General features: G+C 51.7%; 11 protein-coding genes across 11 annotated transcripts; 4 read left to right on the top strand and 7 right to left on the bottom strand.

Moving 5' to 3' along the window:
- Positions 1-984: 984 nt before the first annotated feature.
- BDW70DRAFT_163171 (uncharacterized protein) lies at positions 985-1,791 on the bottom strand (the record flags this gene model as incomplete). Its single annotated transcript, XM_073741253.1, has 1 exon — positions 985-1,791. The coding sequence occupies one exon, from the start codon at positions 1,789-1,791 to the stop codon at positions 985-987; it is 807 nt and encodes a 268-aa protein (XP_073592684.1).
- Positions 1,792-2,839: 1,048 nt separating this feature from the next.
- Positions 2,840-3,652, bottom strand: BDW70DRAFT_163170 (uncharacterized protein; the record flags this gene model as incomplete). The annotated part of the gene is made up of 1 exon (XM_073741252.1): positions 2,840-3,652. One exon carries the CDS (start codon positions 3,650-3,652, stop codon positions 2,840-2,842), a length of 813 nt encoding a protein of 270 aa, XP_073592683.1.
- A 1,209-nt stretch (positions 3,653-4,861) lies between these two features.
- On the bottom strand, positions 4,862-6,810 carry BDW70DRAFT_105574 (uncharacterized protein). Its single transcript, XM_073734397.1, has 4 exons — positions 6,190-6,810; positions 5,723-6,144; positions 5,504-5,673; positions 4,862-5,450 (listed from the first exon to the last, which is right to left on the bottom strand). The coding sequence occupies exons 1-4, from the start codon at positions 6,518-6,520 to the stop codon at positions 5,135-5,137; spliced, it is 1,239 nt and encodes a 412-aa protein (XP_073592682.1). The 5' UTR covers positions 6,521-6,810; the 3' UTR covers positions 4,862-5,134.
- Positions 6,811-6,990: 180 nt separating this feature from the next.
- Positions 6,991-8,231, top strand: BDW70DRAFT_142773 (uncharacterized protein). The gene has a single exon (XM_073737991.1). The coding sequence runs from the start codon at positions 7,043-7,045 to the stop codon at positions 8,051-8,053; it is 1,011 nt and encodes a 336-aa protein (XP_073592681.1). The 5' UTR covers positions 6,991-7,042; the 3' UTR covers positions 8,054-8,231.
- A 20-nt stretch (positions 8,232-8,251) lies between these two features.
- Positions 8,252-9,655, bottom strand: BDW70DRAFT_170979 (uncharacterized protein; the record flags this gene model as incomplete). Its single annotated transcript, XM_073743080.1, has 1 exon — positions 8,252-9,655. The coding sequence occupies exon 1, from the start codon at positions 9,440-9,442 to the stop codon at positions 8,252-8,254; it is 1,191 nt and encodes a 396-aa protein (XP_073592680.1). The 5' UTR covers positions 9,443-9,655.
- A 408-nt stretch (positions 9,656-10,063) lies between these two features.
- BDW70DRAFT_142771 (uncharacterized protein) lies at positions 10,064-11,526 on the top strand. The gene has a single exon (XM_073737990.1). It carries the CDS (start codon positions 10,548-10,550, stop codon positions 11,283-11,285), a length of 738 nt encoding a protein of 245 aa, XP_073592679.1. The 5' UTR covers positions 10,064-10,547; the 3' UTR covers positions 11,286-11,526.
- Positions 11,527-12,006: 480 nt separating this feature from the next.
- On the top strand, positions 12,007-13,522 carry BDW70DRAFT_105547 (uncharacterized protein). The gene is made up of 2 exons (XM_073734396.1): positions 12,007-12,421; positions 12,511-13,522. The coding sequence occupies exons 1-2, from the start codon at positions 12,230-12,232 to the stop codon at positions 13,366-13,368; spliced, it is 1,050 nt and encodes a 349-aa protein (XP_073592678.1). The 5' UTR covers positions 12,007-12,229; the 3' UTR covers positions 13,369-13,522.
- Positions 13,523-13,878: 356 nt separating this feature from the next.
- BDW70DRAFT_170975 (uncharacterized protein) lies at positions 13,879-15,573 on the top strand (the record flags this gene model as incomplete). The annotated part of the gene is made up of 1 exon (XM_073743079.1): positions 13,879-15,573. The coding sequence occupies exon 1, from the start codon at positions 14,590-14,592 to the stop codon at positions 15,571-15,573; it is 984 nt and encodes a 327-aa protein (XP_073592677.1). The 5' UTR covers positions 13,879-14,589.
- Positions 15,574-16,943: 1,370 nt separating this feature from the next.
- Positions 16,944-19,718, bottom strand: BDW70DRAFT_142763 (MDR family MFS transporter). Its single transcript, XM_073737989.1, has 8 exons — positions 19,231-19,718; positions 19,103-19,179; positions 18,997-19,048; positions 18,731-18,905; positions 18,555-18,650; positions 17,994-18,497; positions 17,765-17,925; positions 16,944-17,672 (listed from the first exon to the last, which is right to left on the bottom strand). The coding sequence occupies exons 1-8, from the start codon at positions 19,639-19,641 to the stop codon at positions 17,430-17,432; spliced, it is 1,719 nt and encodes a 572-aa protein (XP_073592676.1). The 5' UTR covers positions 19,642-19,718; the 3' UTR covers positions 16,944-17,429.
- Positions 19,719-21,471: 1,753 nt separating this feature from the next.
- On the bottom strand, positions 21,472-23,117 carry BDW70DRAFT_163163 (major facilitator superfamily domain-containing protein; the record flags this gene model as incomplete). The annotated part of the gene is made up of 2 exons (XM_073741251.1): positions 21,472-22,648; positions 22,708-23,117. 2 exons carry the CDS (start codon positions 23,115-23,117, stop codon positions 21,472-21,474), a joined length of 1,587 nt encoding a protein of 528 aa, XP_073592675.1.
- Positions 23,118-23,638: 521 nt separating this feature from the next.
- BDW70DRAFT_170973 (uncharacterized protein) lies at positions 23,639-24,555 on the bottom strand. Its single transcript, XM_073743078.1, has one exon. The coding sequence runs from the start codon at positions 24,531-24,533 to the stop codon at positions 23,748-23,750; it is 786 nt and encodes a 261-aa protein (XP_073592674.1). The 5' UTR covers positions 24,534-24,555; the 3' UTR covers positions 23,639-23,747.
- Between the last annotated feature and the right edge of the window lie 476 nt (positions 24,556-25,031).

The raw sequence follows: 25,031 nt of genomic DNA, 5'->3' as shown, positions 1-25,031 counted from the left end.
TTTCCGTATGTAAAATATGGGTCAGTTTAACACCCAGGTTATAGCCTTCAAGGGACTGCTAAAAAGCACCTTTCTCTTTTTCTTATTTTTTTTTTTTTTTTATTTTTTCTTTTTTTACCTTTCCCATTCTAGCCTTTAGCTCCTCATATAAGGTTATGAATATATTCATATTTATGTTTAGATGGCTGGTGTACAAATGGATTTCTATACGTCACCATTTGAAAAGAAAAGAGGATGATCCAATATTGGACCAACCTCTATTTACCGAAAGAATAAATCATGCAACGCTCAAGCTTATATTTAGTCTTCTATGCTAGGCATCCAGGAGCAGATAAGCATTCCTTATTCTCCAGAAACTTTCCTATACGACGCTGCTGATCGTCCAGACTCCCGCCATGCAATCCTTGAATTTTCCAATTCTAGGGTTAGCTGTACTCGTATGCGCTCCACGATATCAGGGACCGAAGCTTTCCGGGAAAGCCTTCATAGAAGCTCGTCTCTGACTTGCGTTGTTCATGAGCTTTGTGACAGTTTCTTCCTGCTTGCTCTGCCCTGGGCAAGTCCGCAAGTCGATCTCAGTTTTACAGTGAAGTCCGTCGGAAGTGGTCGCTAGATCGCATCTAGATAGCTCCTTAGCCGAAATAAAAGGAGCTGTACTTGGATTGACATTCGAGACGTCGTCAATCAAGTAGTCTTGTTGACTTTGCAAGTAGAACGTGCGGGAGCGCCGCATTCCTGCCTCGGTATGAATAGATATAATAGCAATTAGCCTTGATTGGTGTAGGTGTGAAATTTCTACTGAGGTAGCCTAGTAAGTACAAAAGTCAGCACTGCAATATCTCAATTATGAGGCCAGGATTTTCCGGAGCTAGTATGCTACTGACTCAGGCGCTGTGGCCGATAGGTCAAATATCCAGTAAATCCGACACGACTGAAAACCCTAAACTATAGAATACATAGGCAGAAAGCAGCAGGAGGCCTAGTCTACTGCTGCTTGTTCGTCTGCCCCCTTAACCAGTCCCTCTCGGACTTCGCCAGCTTCAGCTGTGTTCTCAGCACCTTGACCTGGTACTCCATTCTCCCAAACTCCCGTTCATACTGCGCAATTGTCTCCCGCGAAGCTTGGCTCTGTTCATACTCCCGGCTCCACCGCACCTTATACACCTCACATTCATCCTCAAGGGCTCTTAGCTCACGCCGCAAAGCCTCAGCCTCTTGATCTTTCGTCGCGATTGTATTTAGGAGCCTGCGAACAACCTTGCCGTCCGAACTGGCTTTTACAACGCGCTGCAACTCCTTGATCACCTCTTTGCATGCGTCCAGTTGGGCTCTCGCGCGGCTGAGCTGGCTCGCGAGGTAGGGTACTGGGGAGCTAGAGCCGCGTCCTAGCATGATGTTGGGCGCAGGAGTGGTAGATGTGCATAAGGGTCCTTTCGTAGCAATCTTACCGCTGACTTGAACGTTCTGTGGCGGGATATAGATGTCGTATGGTACCCAAGCACTGGTGCGGATCTGCCTGCTGGCTTCCTTATCTGGAGGGGTAGGGTTAGTAGGAAGAGCTCTGGCCAATGTGGTAGGCATCTTCGAGAGTCTAGCATCTGCATCATCTATCCCGACGGGGCTGTTCATACTTCCCTTCAGCTGTTCTCCCATGTCGAATTCGGTATCGTTGGCGTAGAAAGCGCTCCGGGTCAATTCTTCCACGGCCTTATCGTCGGGCCAGTCGACCGGTGCAGCCAGGTCCAGACCGCAGCTCGTTTGATTGGTGGAGGTTCTATTCACCTTGGACATATTGGAAGTTCCGAAAGTGCGGTCGATTTCTTGATCATGGTGGCTTGAAAGACAGGCATGGGTTAGGGCGGCTCTGCACTGCACACACTGGAGGTTAGCGGTTTGACTCATACTTGTGGAGGATGAGACTGTGGGAAGAGTTTGTCCTGTTGGTTGCCGTGTCTTGATGGATGAATTCTTCTTGTACGATTCTTAGGTTGAATGCTGATCTGGGGAGAGACTTAATCTATTTATGTCCTCCAGTTGCGCTCATAACTTTATGAATGCAGGTTCTTTTGTTTATGTGAAAGAAGGCTTTAATTGTCTTAGTTCTTTGAATTAAGCTGAAACCATCTACACAACTTCATTTGATCTTCATTTCCTGAGCATAAATGGGGCATCTAAGCCCTCGCGGCATGCAGCACTAAGTGTTTCATGTGCCAGGGTGTCTATAAGGCCAGAATAAAGCTTGTTCTCATCCTTTATGCCACCACAAGTTAGATTATCTTCACCATACGCTGTGACGGGGAGCAATTCCTCTATTCTTTGAGCTGAAATCCACCAGTCAAATTGACCGCTACTCAGACGGAAATCCAAAAAAAAGGTCATTGTTGTAAACTATCCAGACCTCGCTGGGCATAGCGGTGCGTTCAGGGCCATGCCACATTCAACAATCACCGTATTCTGTCCTCTCCCGACCTATATCTTCCCGCATCTGGCCATCTACCTAGTTGCACTAGGTTTTATGCAAAGAACTAATACGACTTGCCACCGATGTTGCTAGACACTAATTGCTAAATGAAAGAGTGCAACCACTTCCTCAGGCGCCTAATCCACCAAAGACTTCATGTCCGGTATGTTGCCAATGGCAAGCGTGGTGCCCTGAAGGTTTCAGGGCGATTGAAGACCGAGCTCGTGCGTCTGAGATGAAAACCGTTTAACCGTATATAACAGAAAGGTCATCCTGCTAGACGTTACATTCCAGCATGATGAGATGGGTGTATGACTACGCTGTTACAATAAAATCAAAGCATCGAAATTGATTCAGTCAGGAACCTATGGACAAACCTCACCGTCTGACAGAATCAGAAAAAAAAGTCGCCGCGTATTCAAGCACCCGAATCCGATCCCTCAATCTAGTAAAAGCCTCTCGATCACGCTTTAAAAGCTCAGTAAGAGAGTTGACATCCCTCTCTGCATCCACAAGGCTATTTTGATACTTCACCAACTCAGCCCTGAGATGCCGAATCTCGCGGTGCGCCATCTGCAGCTCGCGAAGTAGGTCCTCTTCACGCGTGCTGTGGGACGGCGGACCTGCACGGAGCGGCGGGGATAAAGGCAGGTGCGGGTATCTGGATGGGGATGGCCGGACGTGGACGGTACGAGGCGTCGTCGAGGGTGGCGGTTGCTGCATGGGGCCACAGTCTGTCCAGGCAGGGATGGCGATGCTTAGATACGGTTTTGTGGCTTCTTTTCCCTTCGGTTTTGGTGTGTCCTGGGTGCGTTCTTGGTCACCGGACTGAGTGTCTGGTGAGCTGCGACTTGGAGGTGGGGTCGGTTGTTCTTTGTTAGCTGGAGATGATCTTGTCCCAGGCGAAGTTGAAGATTCTGCTGTGGATCTGCATGTCTTCACTATGGCCTGGTCAGCTGTGGTGTAAAAGTCTGGTATCTCTATAGGTGTGCTCCTCCATGTTCTGGCATCGCAGGATGCTTTTGGCTCGCGCTCCGGGCTCGCGATGCCAGGGGAGGGGAAAGAAGTGCTGGAGAAGAAGGGATCGTCAAGGACATTGTCAGGAATTTTATCTCTAAAGACCAGTACGTTGCCATTAGAGATCGGGGTTGGCGATCCTTGGGTGGTAGTAGAAGACGTATGGTTTGACATTCTGTATTGTTTTGTGTTGATAACGGCCAGAGTAGTGTTGCAGGGATGTTTGGGATGTTTGAGATGATTAGATCTTTCGGTCTCATGGTCGGGGGATGGGTCGTTTATATTTTGATTTTTAGCTGGGCAGTTGGCTTCGACGCAGAGACAAAGCCATGTAGGGGCCCTTGTCTACAGAGGCTGCCCTAACAAACCTGGATAGTGAAACGAGGGCAAGGGCTGCTGTCAAAGACTTCTGTCCTTCGATCCCATCTTATTCCAATAGACGGTGGTCCAAGAAACAATGAAAAAGCGCTCTATACTGCACCAACCAGGTGGAAAATATCTTGTATGCACGTCCTTGCCTCTGTTGAGTTGATTGTCTCAGTTAAATGCTCGTTTGTACCTATACTCTCGCGCCCTGTGCATTGAGAAACCAATCTCCACTAAATAGCCCTCTCAGCCTTACCATTCTGCGTTCGTCCTCGGGCTCCTGACTGAAGCAGTTAAATACCAGCACGATTTTCTTCGTAGCTACTTTTAGCATTTTGCCAGTTCTCTGCTGGAAGTGTCAACACAGGCGCATTCTCTTTGATAATGGATACCTGGAGCTCGATTTCGCTTTCCAAACAGGTTCCGTTTCGTCTCATTAGCACTTTCTTCTCCAGTTCCGTATGCAGGCTATCTGTTCTTTCATACTTGGCCAACACGCGTTTCTGAGTTGAAACAAGCATCTCTAGGCGGTTGTCGTGTTGACAATGTGAGCTCAGTGCTTTCAATGTCTACTTCCTTTGATCATTGTTCACAAGGTTGTAAAACCAACGGCTCCCGTTCTCGCCGTTTATGGACGATCGTGGTGGTGGTAATGTAGTGCTAGGACTATTATCGCATAGGACCTGATATCTAGCCGCTTGTCTAGGCACTCATTCCTGAACCTAGGCCGTTAAGATTAAGTGGATGCCATGCGAACCAATCTGGCCTCCTTCCTGGGCTCGGTGCTCATGGAGAGCGTACGAGACAGGAAAATGACTAAGACTCTAGTGTCTATGAGCTTCCTGGTTGCGTTAAATCAATTGTCGTCAAGATAGCACTCTGACGGAGTTGCAGGGAGGTAGTGGTGATTTGTGCTTGCAGCGTCTGCATCTGCTCCGCTTAATGAGCGTACGTCAGAGGTATACTATCTATATTTACTCGAACTATGATCTAGTATCCGCAATAGACTTTCAAACCTCAGATCTAGCTACATATATCCAATATATATATGCAGATCTATGTCCTGAATTAACAGAGCCACTGATGCTCAAATATCTTTGCCGGACCGATCCTCCTAATCTGGATTCGTCATTTTAAGGACTAGAAATCCAAACTGGTTCATAGCAACTTCATATCTCTGTGGGCTTGGAGAAACAAGTAGACAAAACTCCCATATCAGGTGGCCAAATGCGACTCATATACCCATCGAACCATCATTCATAACATCCATCGTGAGCAGTATGCCAAGTATCATTGATAATCCACCTCTCTTACGTCAAACTCAAACATCCCATTAGACGGAACGGTATGCTCATTCTGAAGCTTGTTAGCGGTCTCAACCCCCGCAGCTGGAACCCGATACTCGAAGCGCTTCCCAGGACCAGGAGTCCGCCCATCGGCTAGCGGGTATGGAAACGGAAGGTATTCTGGTAAGAGGCCTAGTTGCATAAGGACGGTGGCTTGGTCCCAGGCGATGTGTTCGTGGTAGAGACGATCGCCGCGAATGTTGACCACAGAGGTGAAAGGGATGCGGAGAGGCTTGCCTGTTGGCGGGATGCCGGGAAGTCTAAAATTGTGAACATACGGATGCAGTTAAAGGGCGAGATATGGGTATCTTACAGCCAGTCTACGACTTTGTTATGAGTAAGACAGAAGATGAACTCGTCGACTACGCGGTCGACACCTAGCGTCCGGCTGATGAGCTCAAGTTTCGTGTCGTCGGGGTTGTTAAATATGAAGTGATTGAGATAGAACTTGCTCAGCTTGGCTCGCCCGATGCCGCCGGTTAACTGTTCCCGTTAGTACTTTAGATGCTAACGGTGCAAGGCTCTAACTCACAGTTGGAACGTGATTAACGTACGGCTCCTGCACCATTGTCGCCATGGTCTTTTCTACAGACCTGTCCTCGAACTCGTAGTACGTGTGCTCATCCCAGATCTTCTCGAGATCAAAGTACGGACCACCCAGATGGGTCTTTATGAAGGTCAGCGTGCGCGTGTGAGCAACGCCAGCAGAGGAATAGTTGAAGTCTGCATGACCAGGGATAATGAACCCTGACGAGAGCGCTTCTGGGTACGAGTACACTTTGAGCGAGTCCGAGGATTCCGTTCTCGGCCTTGATGAATCCAAGTGGGCCACAGCTGGGATATCCCGGATCTCCCAGAGGTCGAAGAACACGGCGGCTGCGAACTTGTCCAGAGGAATGAGGTCCTGGAGGAAGTCGCCGAACTCGGGCGCGTAATCTGTCCGAGAGCCGTATACTGCATTGATTAGTAACGTCTAGCAGATCGATGAAGCAATCGAACCTAGTACACCAAACTTATCCTTCTTGGTGCATTCCGCCAATCTGCTCAATGCCTGCTCGGCGCTACGGACCAGGTCAGTGAGCGCAGCTCGGCCCTTACTTGGCTCGGCATCCAGCGTAATTTGAGCGACCGCAAAGCTCTCCTCCGCCCATTTCTGCAGCGGCTCCGGGTCAAGGCTTTGATTGTCTGCCTGGCATTGCGCGTGCGCGGCGGCCCTGATGAGGAGTAAACCGGGGCCACGACCGCATCGCGATAGTGGGGGCTGGAGGAGCACGCCGGGGGCTACTTCGACAATGGGAGCGTTTGGCAGAGGTGTTGATCCTGGTGTCATGGTGAAGGTGTGTTTGGTACTGTTTGGCGGGTTCGTCTTGAGGATGCAGGAACGGATCCAAAAGATGTAAAAGACAACAATATTCTTTCACGGCTCGGATCTCGGCGTCTGAAAGTCTCCAATTGCTCGGCTTTCTGGTCCACTTGGGATCGTCTTATCGGTGGGTTGATTGTACCATAACCTGGGTTTTTACCCTGGGTATCCAGGCCAGTTGTAAGACAGAACGCCAAGGATCTGTCAAAACCATGTCAAAGACGCATTACGGTCAGGCAAGAGGCGGTAGAGTCCAGAGTTGCAAACCGACTTGCGGTTGAGGGGAAAGCCTCCTTGAGAGTACGCTTATCAACGCGGAGAATTTATGCCTCAGGCGGCAATTCTGGGATAGGTCATGTGACGACCGCCTATAGCTGTAAGACCCGCTTTAAGCTTGGAGTTGTTCGTCTTCACCTACCACGAATCGAGGCTTTATACGTTTTTCGCCAATATACCTTGTAGCAACCCATGCCCATATCTCAACATTGAATGCGTGCAAATAACTCGAGAAGACTTTCCATCACCCTCGACCCGCCAATCGCGAAAATGAACGCCGAGTTCCAGACCGCGTTGTCCACCTTTGAAAGCAGACTCAATTCACTCGTCACAAGCCTCACAACCTCCCCGACTGCCTCAGGCGCACCGAAAGCAGCACAGGAACTGCTAATTGCTGACGATTCCCTCACTTCGACGATCGACACCCTCAAACATCACCAGAGCAACTACGCGCGCATCCTACAACTGCGCGCGGAGGCGCAGAGTTTAGAAGACAAGGTCAAGGACATTGTTCGGCTCGTCGTGCGCTACGAAAAGGACATACGCGAGGCATGCGGCGATAGCGACTCCGAGAGCGACACCGACTATGACTCTGAGGAGTTGGACCACAACATGAACGCACCGCACACGACGCAAACACGAACCTCCCGAAAGCGCAACGAAGTGGACTACAAACTTCTTCTGGACTTCGCCCGTCGGATAAGCAAGTATAACCACGAGGCAGCTGCCGACGCTGCGGCAGGGATGGCAAAGGGGAACCGCGTGCTGGCAGGGCAGGACACCGAGATGACAGACGTGAATACGAACGGGAACCAGGAGGGTAGTCCGGCGGAACCGGTTGCTGCCGTGACAAAAGAAGCGACGTCATGGCTGGACGAGTCGGCGAACATGACACGGCAGGTCTACATGCTCCCTTACCCAATGGAAGATCGGATACGCATGGGACTTATGGGGCAGATACAGCTGGCGGCGGCAGAGGGGCGGCCTGGGTTCGATCCGGATCAAGAGGTTGAGCGGCTGATCAGGGAAGCGGAGGGTGTCGGCATTGCTGATGCTGTCGCACCGCCCCCGATTGGGGAGGAGGCGACAAGGGTGAATGAGGCTGCAATGGCGGCTGCGCATGCTGGGTCTACGGCGAGTGGCGGTCGGATGGCACCGGTACAACCGAAGCCAAAGGCGACCTTGGATCTGGACTTGTATGATCCCGATGAAGACGAGGACTGAGCTTAGCCTATAGAGTCCATTGTAATCATTTCAGGCTCAACAATCGGTTGTCAATAAGAATGCGGTCTTCCGCCTGAGTACTCGCAGATTACTTGAATTTTTCATCCCTCAACCCTAATCCGGATGCCTACTTTGACTACGGAACCCCATGCTGGGAAAGCACTTCAATGAACATAGTACATTTCCATAACTATAACGCTAAGAAAACGAAATTGATCGGCGACTTTCCTGAGCCGCCCAGAAATCATCACACGACCTCCGTCTCGCATTGCCTCCATTAACTTTGGCCTTCTTGGTCGAGCCCGGCATCTCGAGCTCCCACTTCCTTTTCCTCCAGCATTCGCACTGAACTTCTGTTTCCTCCAGCTCAGTGATATAGTCACGAGCAATGAGAAGCTCAGCGTGATCCTTTCCCCATTGCATTTCTAACCATTTAATATATCCTCGGGCAGCTATAAGGTCAGATTTGTCTCTCTTCCACTGCTCTTTTACGTCCTCAATGTCCTGCGTTGCCATAGTCAGCTTATCTCGGTATATTCTACCTGCACCTTGCAGGTCCTTGATCCTCTCTTTCAGCCGTGCGACTTCTTTTTTCGCGCGCTCGAGCTCGTGTGCCTGCTGGAATACCTTGAGTTCAGTCTCCCAGATTACGCTCCTCTCTTCTCTATCAATAGAAGTAAAGAGAGACGCGCGACGGCCGTCAATGTACCCCTCAATACCTACCTCTTTCTCGGACCAGAAGGGACCGGTCCCTTCAATGCATACATCTTCCTCTGCGGACTCTTCCCAGATTATCGGCCCGGGAATTGGCTCTGATTCATAGCCGAGGATCTCGTACCAGGATAGAGACCGCAGACGCATAATGGGAGCGGAGTGACTACGGCCCTTGGGTTTGTCTTGCACGGAGGCTTTGCTTTGCTCGGCTTTGACTGCGCCCGGAGGAGTCTGGGCTTGCGGACTAGTGGGCAGAGGAAAGGGTCTGTGTGGTGCCATACCTGTGGTAGGTTCGGGCCCAGTCAGCGGCTGAAGCTCAGGTAAAGGGTAAGAGATAGTTCGGACACGGTTTGTGGCCGGGTACCAGGAATCCTCGACTCCGTATTCCGCGTAGAGGCATGCTAGTCGTTCTCCGTCTTCATAGTCTTGGTTTCCATTGTGATTTAGACTAGAGGATCGATTGGGTCCGGCTGGAATGTATTTATTCCCTGCTGGGTCGTACTGATCGTCCGCTGTATGCTCGACGACATTCAGCACTTGATCTGTGGGCTCCTGTCCCTCTGGGTCTTGGTGAGTAAAGGTTGGCGAAGGGGTGAGGAATTGCCTGTTGAGCTGCGCGATGGTATGCTGTAGCGCATCCACGTGTTTGACAAACTGGCAAAACGTCTGGCCCATGGCTGCTCGGTGCAATCCCTTTTGGCTGTAGAGGAATGGTTTTGTTCTCGTTTGGGATGTTCATTTGGGTGAACCAAGTTGTACTGACTTCGATGGTATTTATATTTGTCGACTGGCAATGAGTACGAATGGGTACGAATGATTGAATAGGCTTTTCATCTTTGCATCTGAAAGGGTATTTTCAGTTTTAGAGACAATAGACTCCTTTCTTTTCTCATTATCCTACGGATGAAAGGTGAATGCCTTGTATACAGACATGACCGTTGCTCTTTGTCCCTTGTACCCTCAATCTTTTTACTGCTAGACTAACAATCCTGCACCGCTCAGAGCAGTCATTATGCACCACACAGGACCAGTCAATATTCTGTGGAGACATAACTTGTCCCAATTCTTTTTGTATGACCCCGATCCAACCAGGGTGTTCTATGCCCATTTGTTCTGAGTCACATATACACCTATCTATGATCACTGCCTCATTCAGATAAGTATATGGCCTGCCCCAATCTCATCTATCCGCGGGCAGACTCCACGGCTTTCATATTTTTTACTTTTTCCTTTTTGTCAAGGACAAGTCCAGAAGCAATCAGCCTCAAGGACTGCGTCGCATTCAACTGTGTTAAACTCATACAGCTATACTTTCCCCAGAGCATCATAGTCAAAACTGGGTGCCCTACATGTATTCACCAAGTGTTTCTACCCCCGCTCCGCTCGAGCAAGCTCGAATAGGCCGGCGACCTCGCGCTATAAGTACCTCTTTAAGTACGTGGGCTATATTCAAGAACTACTGGATGCGCGGAGAGTAGGACAGCCAACCTTCCCTCTTACCCCGCTTTCCAAGGTCGACCGTCAACCTCCCAGACCACGGACAAGAAGACCTTCTTGACACAAACATTCAGTCGCTGTAATCAAACTGCGTGTAGAGTGACGGTACTCGAGAACCAGCATGGCATTGAATCTGGCTCGCCGCACAGCAATCGTGACCGGCTCCGCACGCGGAATGTACACCAGGCCTGCCCTATTGGGACCCCCCTTACCTCATTCAACATAACCCAGGGACTGACACGAATTCACAGCGGCAAAGCAATCGCCCTCAGGCTTGCCCGCGATGGCTGCTCCGTCTGTGTCAACGATATACCCAGCTCCCAGGCGGCAATCGAGGCAACTGTCTCTGAAAATCAAATCCCAATCCCAGGCAAATGTTATCGGCATCCCAGCGGATGTCTCTTCCGCGCCAGCCGTTTCCTCTCTCGTCAAAGACACCACCGAGAAGCTCGGCCCTTTGACGCTCATGATCGCCAACGCCGGGGTCTCGCAGGTCAAGCCCTTGCTATCCGTTACTGATGAGGACATCAGCAGCGTGATGTCCGTCAACTTCAACGGCATCTTCAACTGCTATACCGCCGCGGCGCGACAGATGATCGCTCAGGACGACCCCAAGGCGGCCGCGGGCGTCGACGTGTACAAGATCCTCGGTGCGGCGAGTATCGTCGCGCACAAGCTGCTTCCAACCATGGGGATCTACTCAGCCAGCAAGTGGGCGGTGCGTGGGCTTACGCAGGCAATGGCCATGGAGATGGCGAAGCACAAGATCACGGTGAATGCGTATGGCCCGGGTATCGTCGACACGAAGATGTGGGAGGCGATCGATGGCGGATTGGGGGAGATCGAGGGCCGCGCAAAGGGCGAGAGTCTGAAGCTGTACTCCGACAGGTTCATCGCGCTGGGACGGACGAGCCGGGTGGAAGACGTGGCAGGTTTGGTAGGCGGGTTTCTAGCTAGCAAAGACTCGGATTATGTTACAGGACAGACGATGTTGGTTGACGGAGGGATAATTTTTACATAGTTCTTTGTCCACTAAGCGTTAGGTTGCGAGATAAATCGTTAAGTATAAAGGGATTGGGAAGATTGTCTCTGCATGGAAGGAGAAATAGAGACTGAATATAGACAATATGGTCCATGTATACCAGTGCTCAGAAGACGAAGTGCAGGAAAAGAGTCAGGTACAACCCAGGGCTCCCCAAGACCCTAGGTGTCGCCTAGGGGGCCCTGTTTTGGGACAACCCACAGCAGCAGCGTAGCATCGCAGAATCTACTGATCGTGAACGAGAGCCACGAACCAACAGTACCCTCCGTTCCTCCCAATGAGACTGCGTATCCCGGCACTGCCACGTTCCCTGAGACACTTTTAACTAGCTGGTCTCAGGCAGAATAATTTAGGCGAATCAATCACGAGATCAACACGATCATCTCCACTTGCGGGATAAACTCGAATGCTAAGCTTTACTAAACAGGCCTGAACAGGTTGAAAACTCCCGGCTCCGAGACGGCCAAAAATAACGAAAAAAGAATGGCCGGGAGGAACTGAGACATTCTGAGGTGAAGCTGAATCGTCTCACTGGCTAGTGGGACGGCGCTGCTCGGCGAAAAGCGAGCGCTAACTCGAGAAGCCTGGCTGTCTCAGGAACAAGGGTCTAGTTGGAAGGATTCTCACCGTTGAAAAGGATTTTCCACGGCAAAAGGAGGGTTTGTACTAGGGTTGCCACAGGGCGTTAAGACTACACTAGAAGCACGTTGCTCATCACTTCAAGTGCCAGGCAGCCATAATTAGCCACAAATTTCTGGCGGAATTATAATAGGATGTTTTGATCTTGCAATGGTCTACAGATTCTAGACGCTCTTTAACGCTGAGACGCTCCAACTGTTCTTTCCTTCTTTTCTATCTCAGTTCCTTGCCTGCTACCTTTTTAAACCCATCTGCAGCTCTCACCTGCTGGCCACCACATCACCATGCAGATATTACGATCATTAACCTATACTGCACTCTTCTTCTTGAACAGTTTTACTGTTGCAGAAAATATCAACGTCTTTGCGTCGCCTCCACTATCGATTGCGAGCGAACCCTACACCCTCAATCTCTCCTGCGCAGAGTGCGCCTTTTCATATAGCGAGTGTCTCGAGAATGTTAAGCCGGCCTTTCTTGTACGTTTTCCGAGTGCATCCTCATGGTATTTTTATTTTATTTTATCTTAGTTCAATTTATATTTCTCGGGAGTCCACTGACTGAAAAGACCATCACCTTCTCGACGGAGAACGACACTCTCCTGGCCAACAACGACATCATTTTTCCCACCTCATGGCCGATGCGCTTCCATGCACCCCGAAAGCAGGGGTCCCTCATCGATTCGGTGCCCCTCGCATACGCGCTTGATGTTTCACCTCTCCCGCATCAGCCAGGCGCGATACTAGGCGATCTGTATCATCTCACGTTGACCCTGGTCGACCTGCAAGGCCGTCGCGCGACCGAACACCCGGTCTCCATCGGCATCGTCCGTGACATCCATGGTGATTTGCAGATCATCCAGGTCGAAGAATCGTGGCATAGATACCACCGACATCTTCACCAAGCGGGCGCTAAAGGTAAAGAGAAAAACAATGCCACGAAGACCGACGCTCAGAGCAAGAAGCCCAGCTGGTGGCGCATGGAAGCCTGGAAGGAGTACTATAACACGCACTTTCAACAGCCCGAGAGAGAGCCCTGCACTTCTGGTTCTGCTTCGAAGCCCGGCCAGCACTGCACACCATCGGCCGGTGACCACCAACGCCTACACCACGGCCACCGCCAGCGTCTTGACGATTGGATATACGACAAGCACTTTCACTCCAAGTTCACGGGCCCCGCCGTCGTTTCTGGCCTTCTCGGTGTGTGTGCGGCGTTCCTGGCTGGTGCGATGGGGTTCCTTGTAGGCAAGGTGATTGTCGCCCTCTACTCTTATCTCGTCGACAGCGCGCGGGTGCAGACCGTCATGGGGAGAGGGCTCGATGAGGAGAGGTATATGGAAGAGGTGGCTGAGTTGGAGAAGAAGCGGTTGGCGCAAATGGAGAAACAGAGCTATGCATTTGCGCTTCAGGTTGTCGAGATGAATTGATTCTCGATGGTAAATACAGGTGTCCGTCGTTTATAGAGGGTTAGGTGCAAGTATACAGTAGTGGCAGGTCAGGTCGTATGATTATCTATGAACCAACCATACTCTCTTCTCTACCCCTGGTATTTAGCAAGTTGATGGAGGACTGAATCCGTCGCTATCAAGACAATGCACAAAATTGTCTAAAGTGTACTAAATATAGCCGGATGCTCCATTTCCAGCCAGCGTGAGGGAGGTTCCCAGCTTTTCCCCTCCCCCCACCTCCTCTCCCTCTCCCCCGCGTTTTCCCAGAAACAGTGGCAAGCGCCATACGGCCGAAGCCGCATGGAGAGGTACAAATTCCAACCTTACCGTTGCTTGCCTTCCCCACAATCTCGTCCGGACGGCACCACTTCCGCGAAATTCTGCTTCCCCGGACATGATATTTCCTCTTCTGTACGATATATCTGCTCCACCAGGCCACTTGGCCCAATCCAAAGACTCGTCAGGGGATCCCGAGGAGATCCTTGACCCTCGACACGAGGCGCGCCGCGTGAAAGCGGGGTTGAGATTTCGGTAAGGGAGTCGCCACGGGTCTAGCAACCTGGCACCGGCCAACCTCTGCCAGGTGTAGCTGTCATCATCCCATGGTCAATCGTGCTCCACGTGCAGTCGTAGCTCGTGATTCGCCTCGGCGGTGCGGAGGGCTGCTCCAATGACAGTTGGTTGGAAGTCTAGACCCAGCAGTTGGGTTGTTCCATGGTTGTAGAGCTCGGCGTTCAGAGCTCACAGCTACGGGTCCCGGAATAGGCAAGTTTCTGCATAAATCATTCCTTCAGATCCTGAGTGCAGCAGCTATAGATCAAGGATTACTTTTATAAACCGCAGATTCGAATGTTATGTGGCAGATCTATGTGACAAAAGTCTGGGGTTACCGACAGCTATAGATGCTGGTGAAGGCTGCTATACCTACCATATCATGATGAGGGCATGGCGTTTGACTTTATTTTACCATGGCATCAAAACTTCCGAACCAAAGACTCTCAAACCTTCACTGCAGGCTCTGCAATGGCGAAAATATTCAAACAGTCTAAATGACGCCGAAACCCAACTCACCGGTAGCAGGGTAATTCCTCAACACCTTCCACCAAGTGCCCTACCTCTAACCCCATGACCCAGACAGTATAGAAACTCCCAAACGCCCGTCCACCCTTCCTCCCCCATGGCTCAGGCAGTCAAGATCAAATGTCCTCCGATCCTGTCGAATCTATCACCCTCAACGAAAAATTCGCCTTCACCGCATTCGCAAGCATCACCCTCTACAACTCCATCGAGCTGACTATCCTATGTCTTGCCTCCTTCAAGCGCTACCAGGGCCTCTACTTCTGGTCCCTGCTCATCACATCATGCAGCCTCATCATCAATTGCTTGGGCTTCGTCCTGCTCTTCTTCACCTCCATCAGTCCCTATATCTCCGTTACCTTTGTCCTGATCGGTTGGTACTCCATGGTAACCGGCCACTCGATGGTGCTGTGGTCGCGGCTGCACCTGGTCCTTCATAACCCCCGCATCCTCCGCGCGATCCTCTACCTGATTATCGCAAATTCAGTCTTCATGCAAATCCCAGTCACGGTTTTGTTATACGGTGCCGTCGGGCCCCGGTCTCCGACGCGGATGGCCTTCGTGCGCGGGTACAGTGTCATTGAACGCATCCAGCTCGTCGTCTTCTGCGTCCAGGAGTGTCTTCTCTCCTCCATATATATCTGGGAAACAGCGAAGCTGCTGTGGCTCCGGCCGCAGCGTGCACACCGCGTTATCCTCATGCAGCTCCTCGCCATCAACATCGTCATCTTGATCTTGGATATCATCGTCGTTGTGTTCCAGTATTCAGGGCTGTTTGTGCTACAGGTCCTCTTCAAGCCTGTCGCGTATAGTATCAAGCTGCGACTCGAGTTTGCCATTCTCGGCCGTCTCGTAGAAGTTGTCTCGGGCGAAAGTACGGAGTCTAGTGTGCGGACCCTGAATGAAGCGCCGGTCTGGTCCGGGCCAGGGTTGTCGGGCGACCAGGAACCGAATCCTACAGCGAATGAGACTGGGGCGGTGGATTGGAGATCGAGTGAGATTGGCCATGCGAACGGGATGCGAGATGGGACTGGGGAGAGGAATTCACATGTGTGGAGTGGGTGGTGGGGGACATCAAGCGTTGATGCTTGCAACGGCCGAGTCTAGGTGGTGGACCGGCCACCCACAATTTACGATAAATCATTATATGCTTTAGGTACCAAAAATATACCTATTCGCGTATGGATGGGCATTACTCGGTGTTATCCCAACTTTAAGGTCTAGAGATTGGCATTACATGTGTCCATGATATATTCCCGATAGATTTATAGCGGTGCCGCCCCAGGCGTGGAAATGTCAAGGGAGGATTGGTTATAGTTAATATCATAGAGAACAAATACGATGCAGTACTCGGAACTCAGGTACCCGGTGGAAATGGCTGGATACGGCCAAATGCACAAACCGTAGACCATAACAGATAATAAAAGTGTCCCGTTCGACATGTCATGCATAAGACCGCCCTCTACCACGTATATCCCGGATGTACGCAACGGGCTGGAATAGTACTGGACTTGCTACTATGCAAGGTTGCTTGAATCACCGGGGGATCTACCGGCAGTGCACCTCTGTGGATGGCTATAGGACTGTCTTAGTGGCAAAGGCAAAGCGGCCGGCCTGAGCATGGGAATCTCCATACTGCTGGTGGGACTGGACAGACTGCAGACTACGTATATGTAGCCCAGCTAGGGATTCAGGGTATGGCCTAGGGCCAATACAAATCACCGTTGGGGCACAGGTTCTCATAGCTGGAGTCGTCGCCATGGAAGCATAAGCATAATTCCGTCCTGTCCAGTCTAATTATGCCTCCATGTCAGGACCGTCTGGATCATTCCGACTTCGATACGGGCCGTTTGATGCTTTGTTAGGGAATAAACCAACTCTGCGGTTGCGCATATTCTGCCAAAAGAAACTGACGGGAAACTCTCTATCGAGCTGCCCCCTTGTTGCTGTTCTTACGCTCATACGACTGGCTTTTATAGTTCCATCCGCTCGTCTACTACCACTGCCTCCATATTCTGGTAAAGGCCTTGAATATGGTTATACCTAAGGCACTAACTGTCGTATCGGCTATTGTTCACGCTTCCCTCTTCACTCTTGTCTACAGCACGTTTTCACTGGTATTTCTTTACGAGCCTTCCGCTATCATGTTGGTAAACGCGCTGCCCCTTCGTTGTATAGATCATTTCAGTCTTACTTTTGTCGCAACACGTTCATCATTTTCTGAGGTGGTGCCGCGAGGGGCCCAGGCTAGCGTAAATGTCAGGCCTGAAGGGCCGCTCTGTGCTTGCAGGCTGGCGTGGATTATCCATTCCAACTGGTATTTGCGCGGTATTCAGGGCAAAGGTTAGTGATCAATAATGCTCACTGTGATAAGTCCATGCAGCTGACGCTTACCCAGAATCATCATACCTTTCCTTTTGCCGGCCACCGTTCAAGTCCTACCAGATAGTGTGGATACCATATCCTTTTCGATAAGGGTTCTATCAAGCTCTAGTTATATATACTTTGTATGCTCGAGAGGATGCAGCGATGCAGCGCAGAAATACTACCAAAAAGTACTTGCAAGTACTACAAGGCTTCATCCTCTGGTTCGGCGACTGAAACAACATGTGAACTGAACAACATGGATCTAGTAATACATGTTCGAGATAGAAATCAATGACGTTTTGTACAGTCTCCACTGGATGTAGAAGCCGGAGCCGGATCGATAAATCACCCAGCGCAATCCCCAACCCTATCCTTTCTTCCTTACACCTACACTTTGGACCTCCATCTCGATCAAAGGCCGAGCAACCCTCTTCTCCTCATCATTCGCCTTTCCGTCCACTTCCCCGTTCTTTTTGGTTTCCTCCTTTGCCTTAGGCCGAATGTCGACCCATCCGATTCCCCAACTTACACCAAATTGCACAATCGACAGCCCGACAACAAGATAAAAGACCCAATTTATAGCCCTAGCATACCCCCTAAGCACTCCTTTCAGATCTTCCTCCAATGATATCCCTAAATCCGGTCGCACCTGCTGCAATAATCTGTTGGGGATTAACACCCGGCGCGTACCGCGGGATCTGCGATTTCAGCCCCTCGGAGAAGATGACCGACGCTACCGCGAGGAACACGCTTCCTCCAAACGTCTGGCTGAATATGAGAATCGCCATGGCTGTTGAGAGGTCGTCGGGTGCTACGCCATTTTGCACAGCGAGGAGGGTCTAGCATGGCCGCTCTGGTTAGTATACACCTCTTGGTCTTGTAAGGGGTCAAGGGTAGGGCTTAGGTTCGATTTGGATGGGAGTAGACGAACAGGCTGCGTTGATGCCCCCCGCCCAAAGCCGAGGACGATCTGGTATGCCGCCCACGCGACAGTCGAGGTTGTGGGAGATAACAAGGAGAAAAGGCCGGAGCCGACTGCGCTGAGGATTGCACCGACAATGGCGAAGGGGAGGTAGTAGCCCAGTCGGCCAACTGAAATGTGCGTCATCCGTGAGCCTTTGCATGCAACAGAATGACAAAAGTGCGATGATGTTACATACTGAGAACTCCCGTGATGACAGCCGCTACGAGTTGGCCAAGAACATATGGGAGGAAATTAACACCGCTCATGAGCGCGGAGTCGTCTCGAACAGCCTGGAAGTAGATAGGCACATAGTAAGCGATCGCCATCGTCAGCCCGAACATCACACCCGTGGCGATATAGCTCGTGTATGCAATTCGAATCGTCAGCAGATGGAATGGGATCATTGCCTCTTTGCCCTTGCGGTATTCCCAGCCCAGGAAGACGAGGGCCGTTGCACCGGCTCCAACGAAGAGTCCGATCACCCTAGACGAAGACCACGGGTACTCGTTTCCGCCGTATTCGAGGGCCAGCAGGAACATGATCGCCGCGGGGGCGAAGAGCACGAATCCGACCAGGTCCAGAGTTTTATGTAGGGTTGGGAGGACGGAGAGCGCAGGAGGCTTCCTGCGTTGCTCGGGGACGCGTGTGAAGAAGAGCAGGATGGCTACCAGCCCGCCGATGGGGAGATTGATGTAGAAGCCTAGATAATTTCTTCATTAGAATGGCCGATAGCGGGCTCGCCGATAGGAAGACTTACACCATCGCCAGGTTGTGTATGTCGTGAAAGAACCGCCGACCAGCGGTCCCAGGACGAGGCCGAGTTGTGAGACGCCCATCATGATCCCAATCAGCGCTGCGACAATAAATACCGTCAGCATCTGAGCACCCCTCGCCCGGGGAGCAGGGAAGACAGTAGGAGGTTTGGAAACTTACTGGGCCTCTTGTGGATCGGCGCGACGCCCGCAATGATTGTCAGGGCCCCGTTGATTAGGCCAGAAGTGCCCATGCCCGAGACGGCGCGGCCGATGATCAGCGCTATGGAGGAGTTGGCAACACCGCAAATGATCGAGCCAAGTTCGAAGATGCCGAAGAAGGTGAGGAAGACGATCTGGATGCGTTAGTACACAGCCAAGACAGAATGCTAGATTGTGGCCTGGAGTGGTAGGCTAGAGCAGGCTAGGGCAGGCTCGGGTACATACTTTAGACTTGAAATGCGTGTAAAACTTGCCGGTCAGCGGTTGCAACGCGCAGCTGGCATCAAAGTCAGCCTCAAGGTGCCTTTGCTGTATCGCGAACATTTCATACCTAGCCAAAGTATATGCACTCCCATACCACGCCACGTCACCAAGAGAATGGAACTGGTTCGTGATCTTCGGGACCGCCTAGACTCTGGTCAGCAACAACTCCGCACAGAGGACGACAGGACTGCCTACCGTAGAGACAATTGAGGTATCCAGCAGCATCAGAAATATCACCAGTGTTACTCCAGTATTCACCAGCAGCAGCGGGACTCCGCTGATCCACTCCTCAGGTGCGGCCTCCTGCGCCTCTTGGCCTGCGCTGGGCCCTGGGCCTGGCCCAGGGCCAGTGTCGCTAGATTTATGGCTACGGTCGAGCTCGAGGTGTTTGTCGGCGGAGTTGGGCAGCAGCTGCGCAGTTGATGTCGGCGTTGCTATATTGCTCTCGGCATGCTGTGTGCTAGACGACGGCTCGAGGAGCTGTGTGGGTGACCTAGAGGTGCTAACTATACGTGCGTCTGCTTCTGCGACTGCGTTGCTTACAGTCAGGCCATCATCCTGGTTGTATGGGGGCCGAAGGGACCGCGTATCAACGACTGAGCTCATCGACTGGTGTTGGGGGGCACGTATTTATGTATATGCTATCTTTCCTCTGATGCCCCACGCGTTGAGGGGGAAAAAAGTTGAGGGACAGACTGATTAGGCGGCGGTTTGTTATTAAAAGCAGTTTTATAGTCAGTTAGTGGCAAATCGAACCACCGTCTCGGGCTTTACAAACCCCCGAGATATGAATCCTTCTGCTGCGCGAGTCCGCGCCCGCGCCGCGCTGAGCGACGGCCGGGGCGGGCCTCGCGGTATCGCCGAGCGTTTCGCACGAGTCGATCACTTGTCATTCTTCTCAACCATATTGTTTTATTGCGTAGATTGAGGCTTTCATGCCAAGTGGCTCCTTACTCACTTCATACTCTACACGTTCTAGAAAACATGCCTGCTCGTTCTGGGATATACTCCAAAGTATGCCAGTATATACAGTACACACTCTACTCGTCAAAGAACCCCCAAAGGCAGGAGAATCCGCATCCAATGGAGATCATGCATCGGGACCAGCTGTCGATTAGCTTCTAATCGAACTCTGGCAGGGCGAGGCACAACCACTGGTCTTCAGGGTCATGGTCTCCTGGCCGTCTCCCACTCTACCGCTGCGTGCAGATCAGGCAGTCAAGCGGCCCAGTCAGCGCGCAAACCCAGCAGAGCCTTGGACACCATTGTTAAGCTGCCCATCTCGTTGCTGTTAGCTGCTTTCATAGACCCGACTGCGTTAGCCGCGCCAGCTTGTCGACGACCTGCTCGGATACAGAAGCAGGTCCCAGCCGGAGGAGTCGAAGGTTCAGGCGGATGCGTACCGAGTGGAATATCGGGAGCATAATCATGGACGTCTTCAAGAATATTATTCTAGTGGTAGAGATATAAGAGGATATCTGTGCCGGGCGGGCGGTTAATACTGCTGCTTTCCAGCTGAGCATTTGATGAGAGGAAGATGTCCTCAGTCTTCTGGAACGCGCCTAACGCGTCTGCCCAAGAATAGCGTCTAGTTGGTACTGTAGGCCTTGGAGATACAGGGAGACTGGACCGCTACAGCGGTCCCCGACGCCTTTATTGCCGGCAAGGTCTTTGGATACGCTGTCAACGACGATCTGCGCGCGCAGTATCTGCACAATAGTGCATGCCGGTGCCTCCCTCGCTTCAACCAGAGCTGTTCACATTCGAAGCCGGTATCAATTGGAAGTGTCAGAGGTCAAGTCCTAGTGGGGTTGGGAAAAAGTAGAGCTCGGGTCTTATAAGGCCCGACCAAGCGAGGTTAGATCGGATCGGTATTGACGAATTCCGACCGTCGTTCTCACACAAAGAATGAATGCAACGCTCTTAGTGGTGATCAAGGCATTCAGTTATGTAGTAAATGGATTTTCTGGTATTCCAGCAAGGATTTCAAATGGAGGCCGCCTTTATCGGACAGACCTATGATTCTATAAAATCCCTCGTTCTTCCCACTCCGTAGCACCTAGTAATGCAGCATAAATGTTCATAATACCAGGCCAGTCTGCCATATATGATTTGTTTTATCTTTGCTATAGTGAGTCTGCTGATTAGCTTCATGCGTAAACTAACACTAACGAAGTGGTATACCATCATGCATTCAAAGGAAACTGGCTATGTTTAGCCGCAGTGGTACTTTATGCCTCTTCCGTACTCTGGACTCTTGAGTTATATCAGTGACAATATTGGTTGATCTTGTCTTCTCAGTCTAGATATCTACCTTATCTTAAAATGTAGCGGTGCAAGTGGATACAGAACTGCGTCTGTCAGGGTATTGAATGTGGAGTTATCCTGCAAACTAGATAGAAGCAATTATATATCCAAGCTTCTGCTGCAAACCTGCTATACAAAGTTTGAGTCCAATCGATTGAAACTCTCACTTGCTAACCGACTTCGCCTCCTTATGCTCTTCCCAAAGACCACCAACAGCCAGGGCACAAGGCATAGTCCAGCGGCAATGCCCCCCAGCAGACTTGCTGCAGGCCCGTACCCTAGATTCTCAAACAGCTGCCTCGACACCAGGGGAAACACCCCGTTCATGAGATTCCGGCAGAAATTCTGCGCCGCCAGCGCAGAGCTCGCGTAGCGGACGTACGTGTCAGCCAGGTAATTAAACACGGAGAGGTAGATCGAGAAGATCCCCATCGTCGAGATCCCCACGGCTATAGTCGGCACGATCCATGGAATCGTACCGCCGTGCTGCGACGTCCAGCCGAACATGAACAGTCCGGCGGGCAGAAGGACGCTCTCGACGCAGGCGAAGTAGAGCCGGTGCTCAGGAACGGTGTTCCATCTCTCGTGCCTCGAGGCGAGAATGCTTTGGGTTATTGATAGGAGGGTGGAGATGATACTGGCGGCGCAGGTTGCGGTGAAGATCGCATTTGCGGAGGAAAGACTGAATCCGTATGTGGATTGGTACACGAGCGGGATGGCGGCGAGGTTGATGTACATAACGGACCAGCTGAATGCAGCCCAGAGGGAGAAGAAGAAGACGACGGGCTCGGTACAGAGGAGGAGGAATGAGCGCGAGACGGATACCCGTAGAGTGGTGGCTATGCTGGCGCGTGCTTCGTGTTTGGCGACTCTCCAGCGGATTCGGCGCAAATTGCTTTCTTTTCTCGTCTGATCGTGGGTTTGGCCGTCATTGGCTTTTTCGCTTTGCGGCAATCGCATGCCTGGGGACCCGGCCTTCTCGAGACGCTCGTAGTACATGTTTAATGCCTTGGCTCGCTTACGGAGTATGACGACGCCGCGAGTCTCGCGGAAGAAGAAGAGCAGGGCCAATGCAAGGATTCCGTCGATGATGGTCTGCATGTAGAAGATCCATCGCCATGTCGTATACTGCGCGATGAACCCGCAGACCAGCGGACCCAGGCCCGTCCCGAACAGCGCGGTGCCGGTGAAGACTGCCATGGGGGCATTCCGCTCGCGCGGCACGTACATATCGGCCACGATGCCGCCGACCATTGTGGTAAACGTTGATCCTGCGGCGCCAGTGAAGAGCCTGGCGATCAGCATCCTATGTCGTATTGTAAATTCAGTCCTCGGGAAAATAGAGAGGATTCGGTCCATACGCACCCCGAGTACAGCCTTGTAACTGCGCAGCACAGCTGAAAAATCACAAGTATAGCTCCCGTTCCCAGAAAGACCGGCCTCCTGCCCACGATCTCAGACAGGGGAACTAGAAGCATAGGAGCGAAGCCCATCCCGCAACAAAAGGTTGTGATGCCCAAGAAGGCAGCGACGCGGCTGACGCCCCATTCGGAAGAGATCTGCTCGGTCCCCGGACTGAAGCAGCTGGTTGCAAAGGAAGCAAAAAGAGTGGTGAGGCACGAGAGCCATGTGATGAAGCTTTTCTGGAACGGGGACCAGTGGTAGGGCGACCCTAACTTGTCCAGATTCGGCGGGGGTACGTTCTCCTTGGGGCGCGCTGGGGGTGGGAGTTCCGAGTCAAAGGTCAGGTCTATGTAAGTGATGCCCTCGGCCATCTTGCCGGGATTTTTCTTTTCTCAAATTGGTAGAAGAATTGCCAGTGAAGATGCAGCTCTGGAGCATGGGAACTGAGATGCAGGATGACAGGGCAAAGACAAGCTTTGAGGTTCCATGGACGCTGGGGTGCCGCCACCATATTGGCTCTAATAAAGTATCGCGTGAAACTTTTACCCAGAGAGTCGCCGGCTCAGACCGGCTCAGAGAGTGCGCCGGCTGAGAAGAGGGTAATCCCAGCCTGAGAGAGAGCAGTGAGAGCCTAGCATATCTGGAACCACCTTGACGCAGAGTCACTGGCACGAATCATTCGCCAGTTCGTTCTGCGCACGTTAAAAAGTCTGTTTTACGCCTGATATTCTGAGGTAGGCGGAATAGACTTATCATTTATCCTGCGTATAAATACGCCTACATTGTTGGAGTGCCTTTTCTATCCCCCTACTGGAATGAATACTTAGTTTGTGACGGCGCTTCACGGTTATGAATCGCAGATCCTTGAGTCTATTGGGCGTGGACCATGAGATGTACTTCAGTAATGAATAGTCTTGGTTTATGCTCTGTGTATATACGTGCATCAAGCCTCCATGGACCGAGCCATCTTCAAAGGTCGCTAATGTGATCATAATATCTCCCTAAGCAGGAATATTCAGCCCGGTCTTCTCCTCCAACAGCTTCACAGCCCTCTCCTGCAGCCCTTCATCCACTGCAGCAGCGATCTGCTCGCCTAGCTTCCCCTTTGGCTCAAAATACGGCGCAATCAGGCTCTGATCATAGTCCCCCTCCGCCAACTTCACATATGTCTCGACTCCATCCTCCAGACTATCAGTCGCCTGCTCGCCTCCAAGCTTGGTGGCCACCCAGCCTGGATGAACGGTAGCAACAGAGGTGACACCTTTCCATTTCTTGGCCACAACGTTCGCGACAAGATTCACCTGCAATTTCGTGTCACAGTACGCCTTGAACGCATCCCACTGCGCCTCCCCCCGCTGGGCCCAGAACATATCGTCGAGGTTGTTCGGGTCGGCCTGCTTATGCAGCGTGGAGGAGATGTAGATCAGCCGTTTTGGCTTGTTCATCAGGCATGTGAGGATGTAAGGCGCAAGGACATTCACAACCACCTGCGAGGGCATCTGGGTGTCTTCTGTCCTGCGGATCGGGCCGAGATAGAGGCCGGCATTGTGGATGACGACGTCAAAAGTGCCGAGCGCGTTAGCTTCTTGCGCGAACTGTTTCGTTTCAGACAGGCTCGAAAAGTCCGCAATCAGGGTTCCAGCCGCGCCAGGGCAAGCCTTTTCGGCCTCGGCGGCACGCGGGGCGCTCCGGGCGTGCAGGTACACGATGTGGCCCTTTTGGACCAGTTGGCGGGCTGCGGCGAGGCCAAAGCCGTCAGTCGAGCCAGTGATGAGGATGCGGGACATGCTGGTTGGCAGCTTTTAAGAGGTCTTAAGGTTGGGCGTGATGGTGTTGAAGAGGGGGGACACTCTTATCACTGTATTATATCTTTGAGGGGTGATGAAGGTCCCGGTGGAATGTTACGCAGGGCCTTTTTATAAACACTTCTTCCCCCACCTGGCCTTGATCGTAAGCTCTTTGGTCCACTTTTATTCGGCATGACTCGCTCCGCAGACTCCATATATTTGTCAGCCATGAATGTGTATCTGGCTTACTGAGCCATGCTCTCAGCAGTTCCAGTCAAGAAGGTCAGTCATGGTAGAGAGATATCATTAGGTCTCTTGACCACGGAATCAATGGGAAACCACAGAGACGCAGGTCTGCATCTACACGATGCAGCGGCGCTTTGGGCCGCTGCTAGCCGTTCCTGGACCGCGGACTTGCAGACGGCACCACGGCAGGGCTCCGATTGCTTACTCGTTGGATTAATAATAAAAAATGGCAGTCGGCCTGGCCCGGGGGTC

This window comes from Aspergillus foveolatus (assembly GCF_047715535.1).
Source record: "Aspergillus foveolatus strain CBS 279.81 unplaced genomic scaffold BDW70scaffold_63, whole genome shotgun sequence".
Classification (NCBI taxonomy): domain Eukaryota; kingdom Fungi; phylum Ascomycota; class Eurotiomycetes; order Eurotiales; family Aspergillaceae; genus Aspergillus; species Aspergillus foveolatus.
The sequence above is the reverse complement of the archived record's forward strand: the minus strand, read 5'-3'. Positions and strand labels throughout refer to the sequence as shown.

Excerpts from the sequence above, each read along its gene's own strand:
- BDW70DRAFT_105574 (XM_073734397.1), bottom strand. The coding sequence starts at position 6,520 with ATGACACCAGGATCAACACCTCTGCCAAACGCTCCCATTGTCGAAGTA. Across the intron at positions 5,674-5,722 it reads ACGTTAATCACGTTCCAACT|TTAACCGGCGGCATCGGGCG; the intron begins GTGAGTTAGAGC and ends TAACGGGAACAG. Across the intron at positions 5,451-5,503 it reads AACAAAGTCGTAGACTGGCT|ACTTCCCGGCATCCCGCCAA; the intron begins GTAAGATACCCA and ends TCACAATTTTAG.
- BDW70DRAFT_142773 (XM_073737991.1), top strand. The coding sequence starts at position 7,043 with ATGCGTGCAAATAACTCGAGAAGACTTTCCATCACCCTCGACCCGCCA.
- BDW70DRAFT_142771 (XM_073737990.1), top strand. The coding sequence starts at position 10,548 with ATGGCTGCTCCGTCTGTGTCAACGATATACCCAGCTCCCAGGCGGCAA.
- BDW70DRAFT_105547 (XM_073734396.1), top strand. The coding sequence starts at position 12,230 with ATGCAGATATTACGATCATTAACCTATACTGCACTCTTCTTCTTGAAC. Across the intron at positions 12,422-12,510 it reads ATGTTAAGCCGGCCTTTCTT|ACCATCACCTTCTCGACGGA; the intron begins GTACGTTTTCCG and ends CTGACTGAAAAG.
- BDW70DRAFT_142763 (XM_073737989.1), bottom strand. The coding sequence starts at position 19,641 with ATGAGCTCAGTCGTTGATACGCGGTCCCTTCGGCCCCCATACAACCAG. Across the intron at positions 17,926-17,993 it reads TGTCATCACGGGAGTTCTCA|TTGGCCGACTGGGCTACTAC; the intron begins GTATGTAACATC and ends CGCACATTTCAG. Across the intron at positions 17,673-17,764 it reads GGGGGGCATCAACGCAGCCT|ACCCTCCTCGCTGTGCAAAA; the intron begins GTTCGTCTACTC and ends CGGCCATGCTAG.
- BDW70DRAFT_170973 (XM_073743078.1), bottom strand. The coding sequence starts at position 24,533 with ATGTCCCGCATCCTCATCACTGGCTCGACTGACGGCTTTGGCCTCGCC.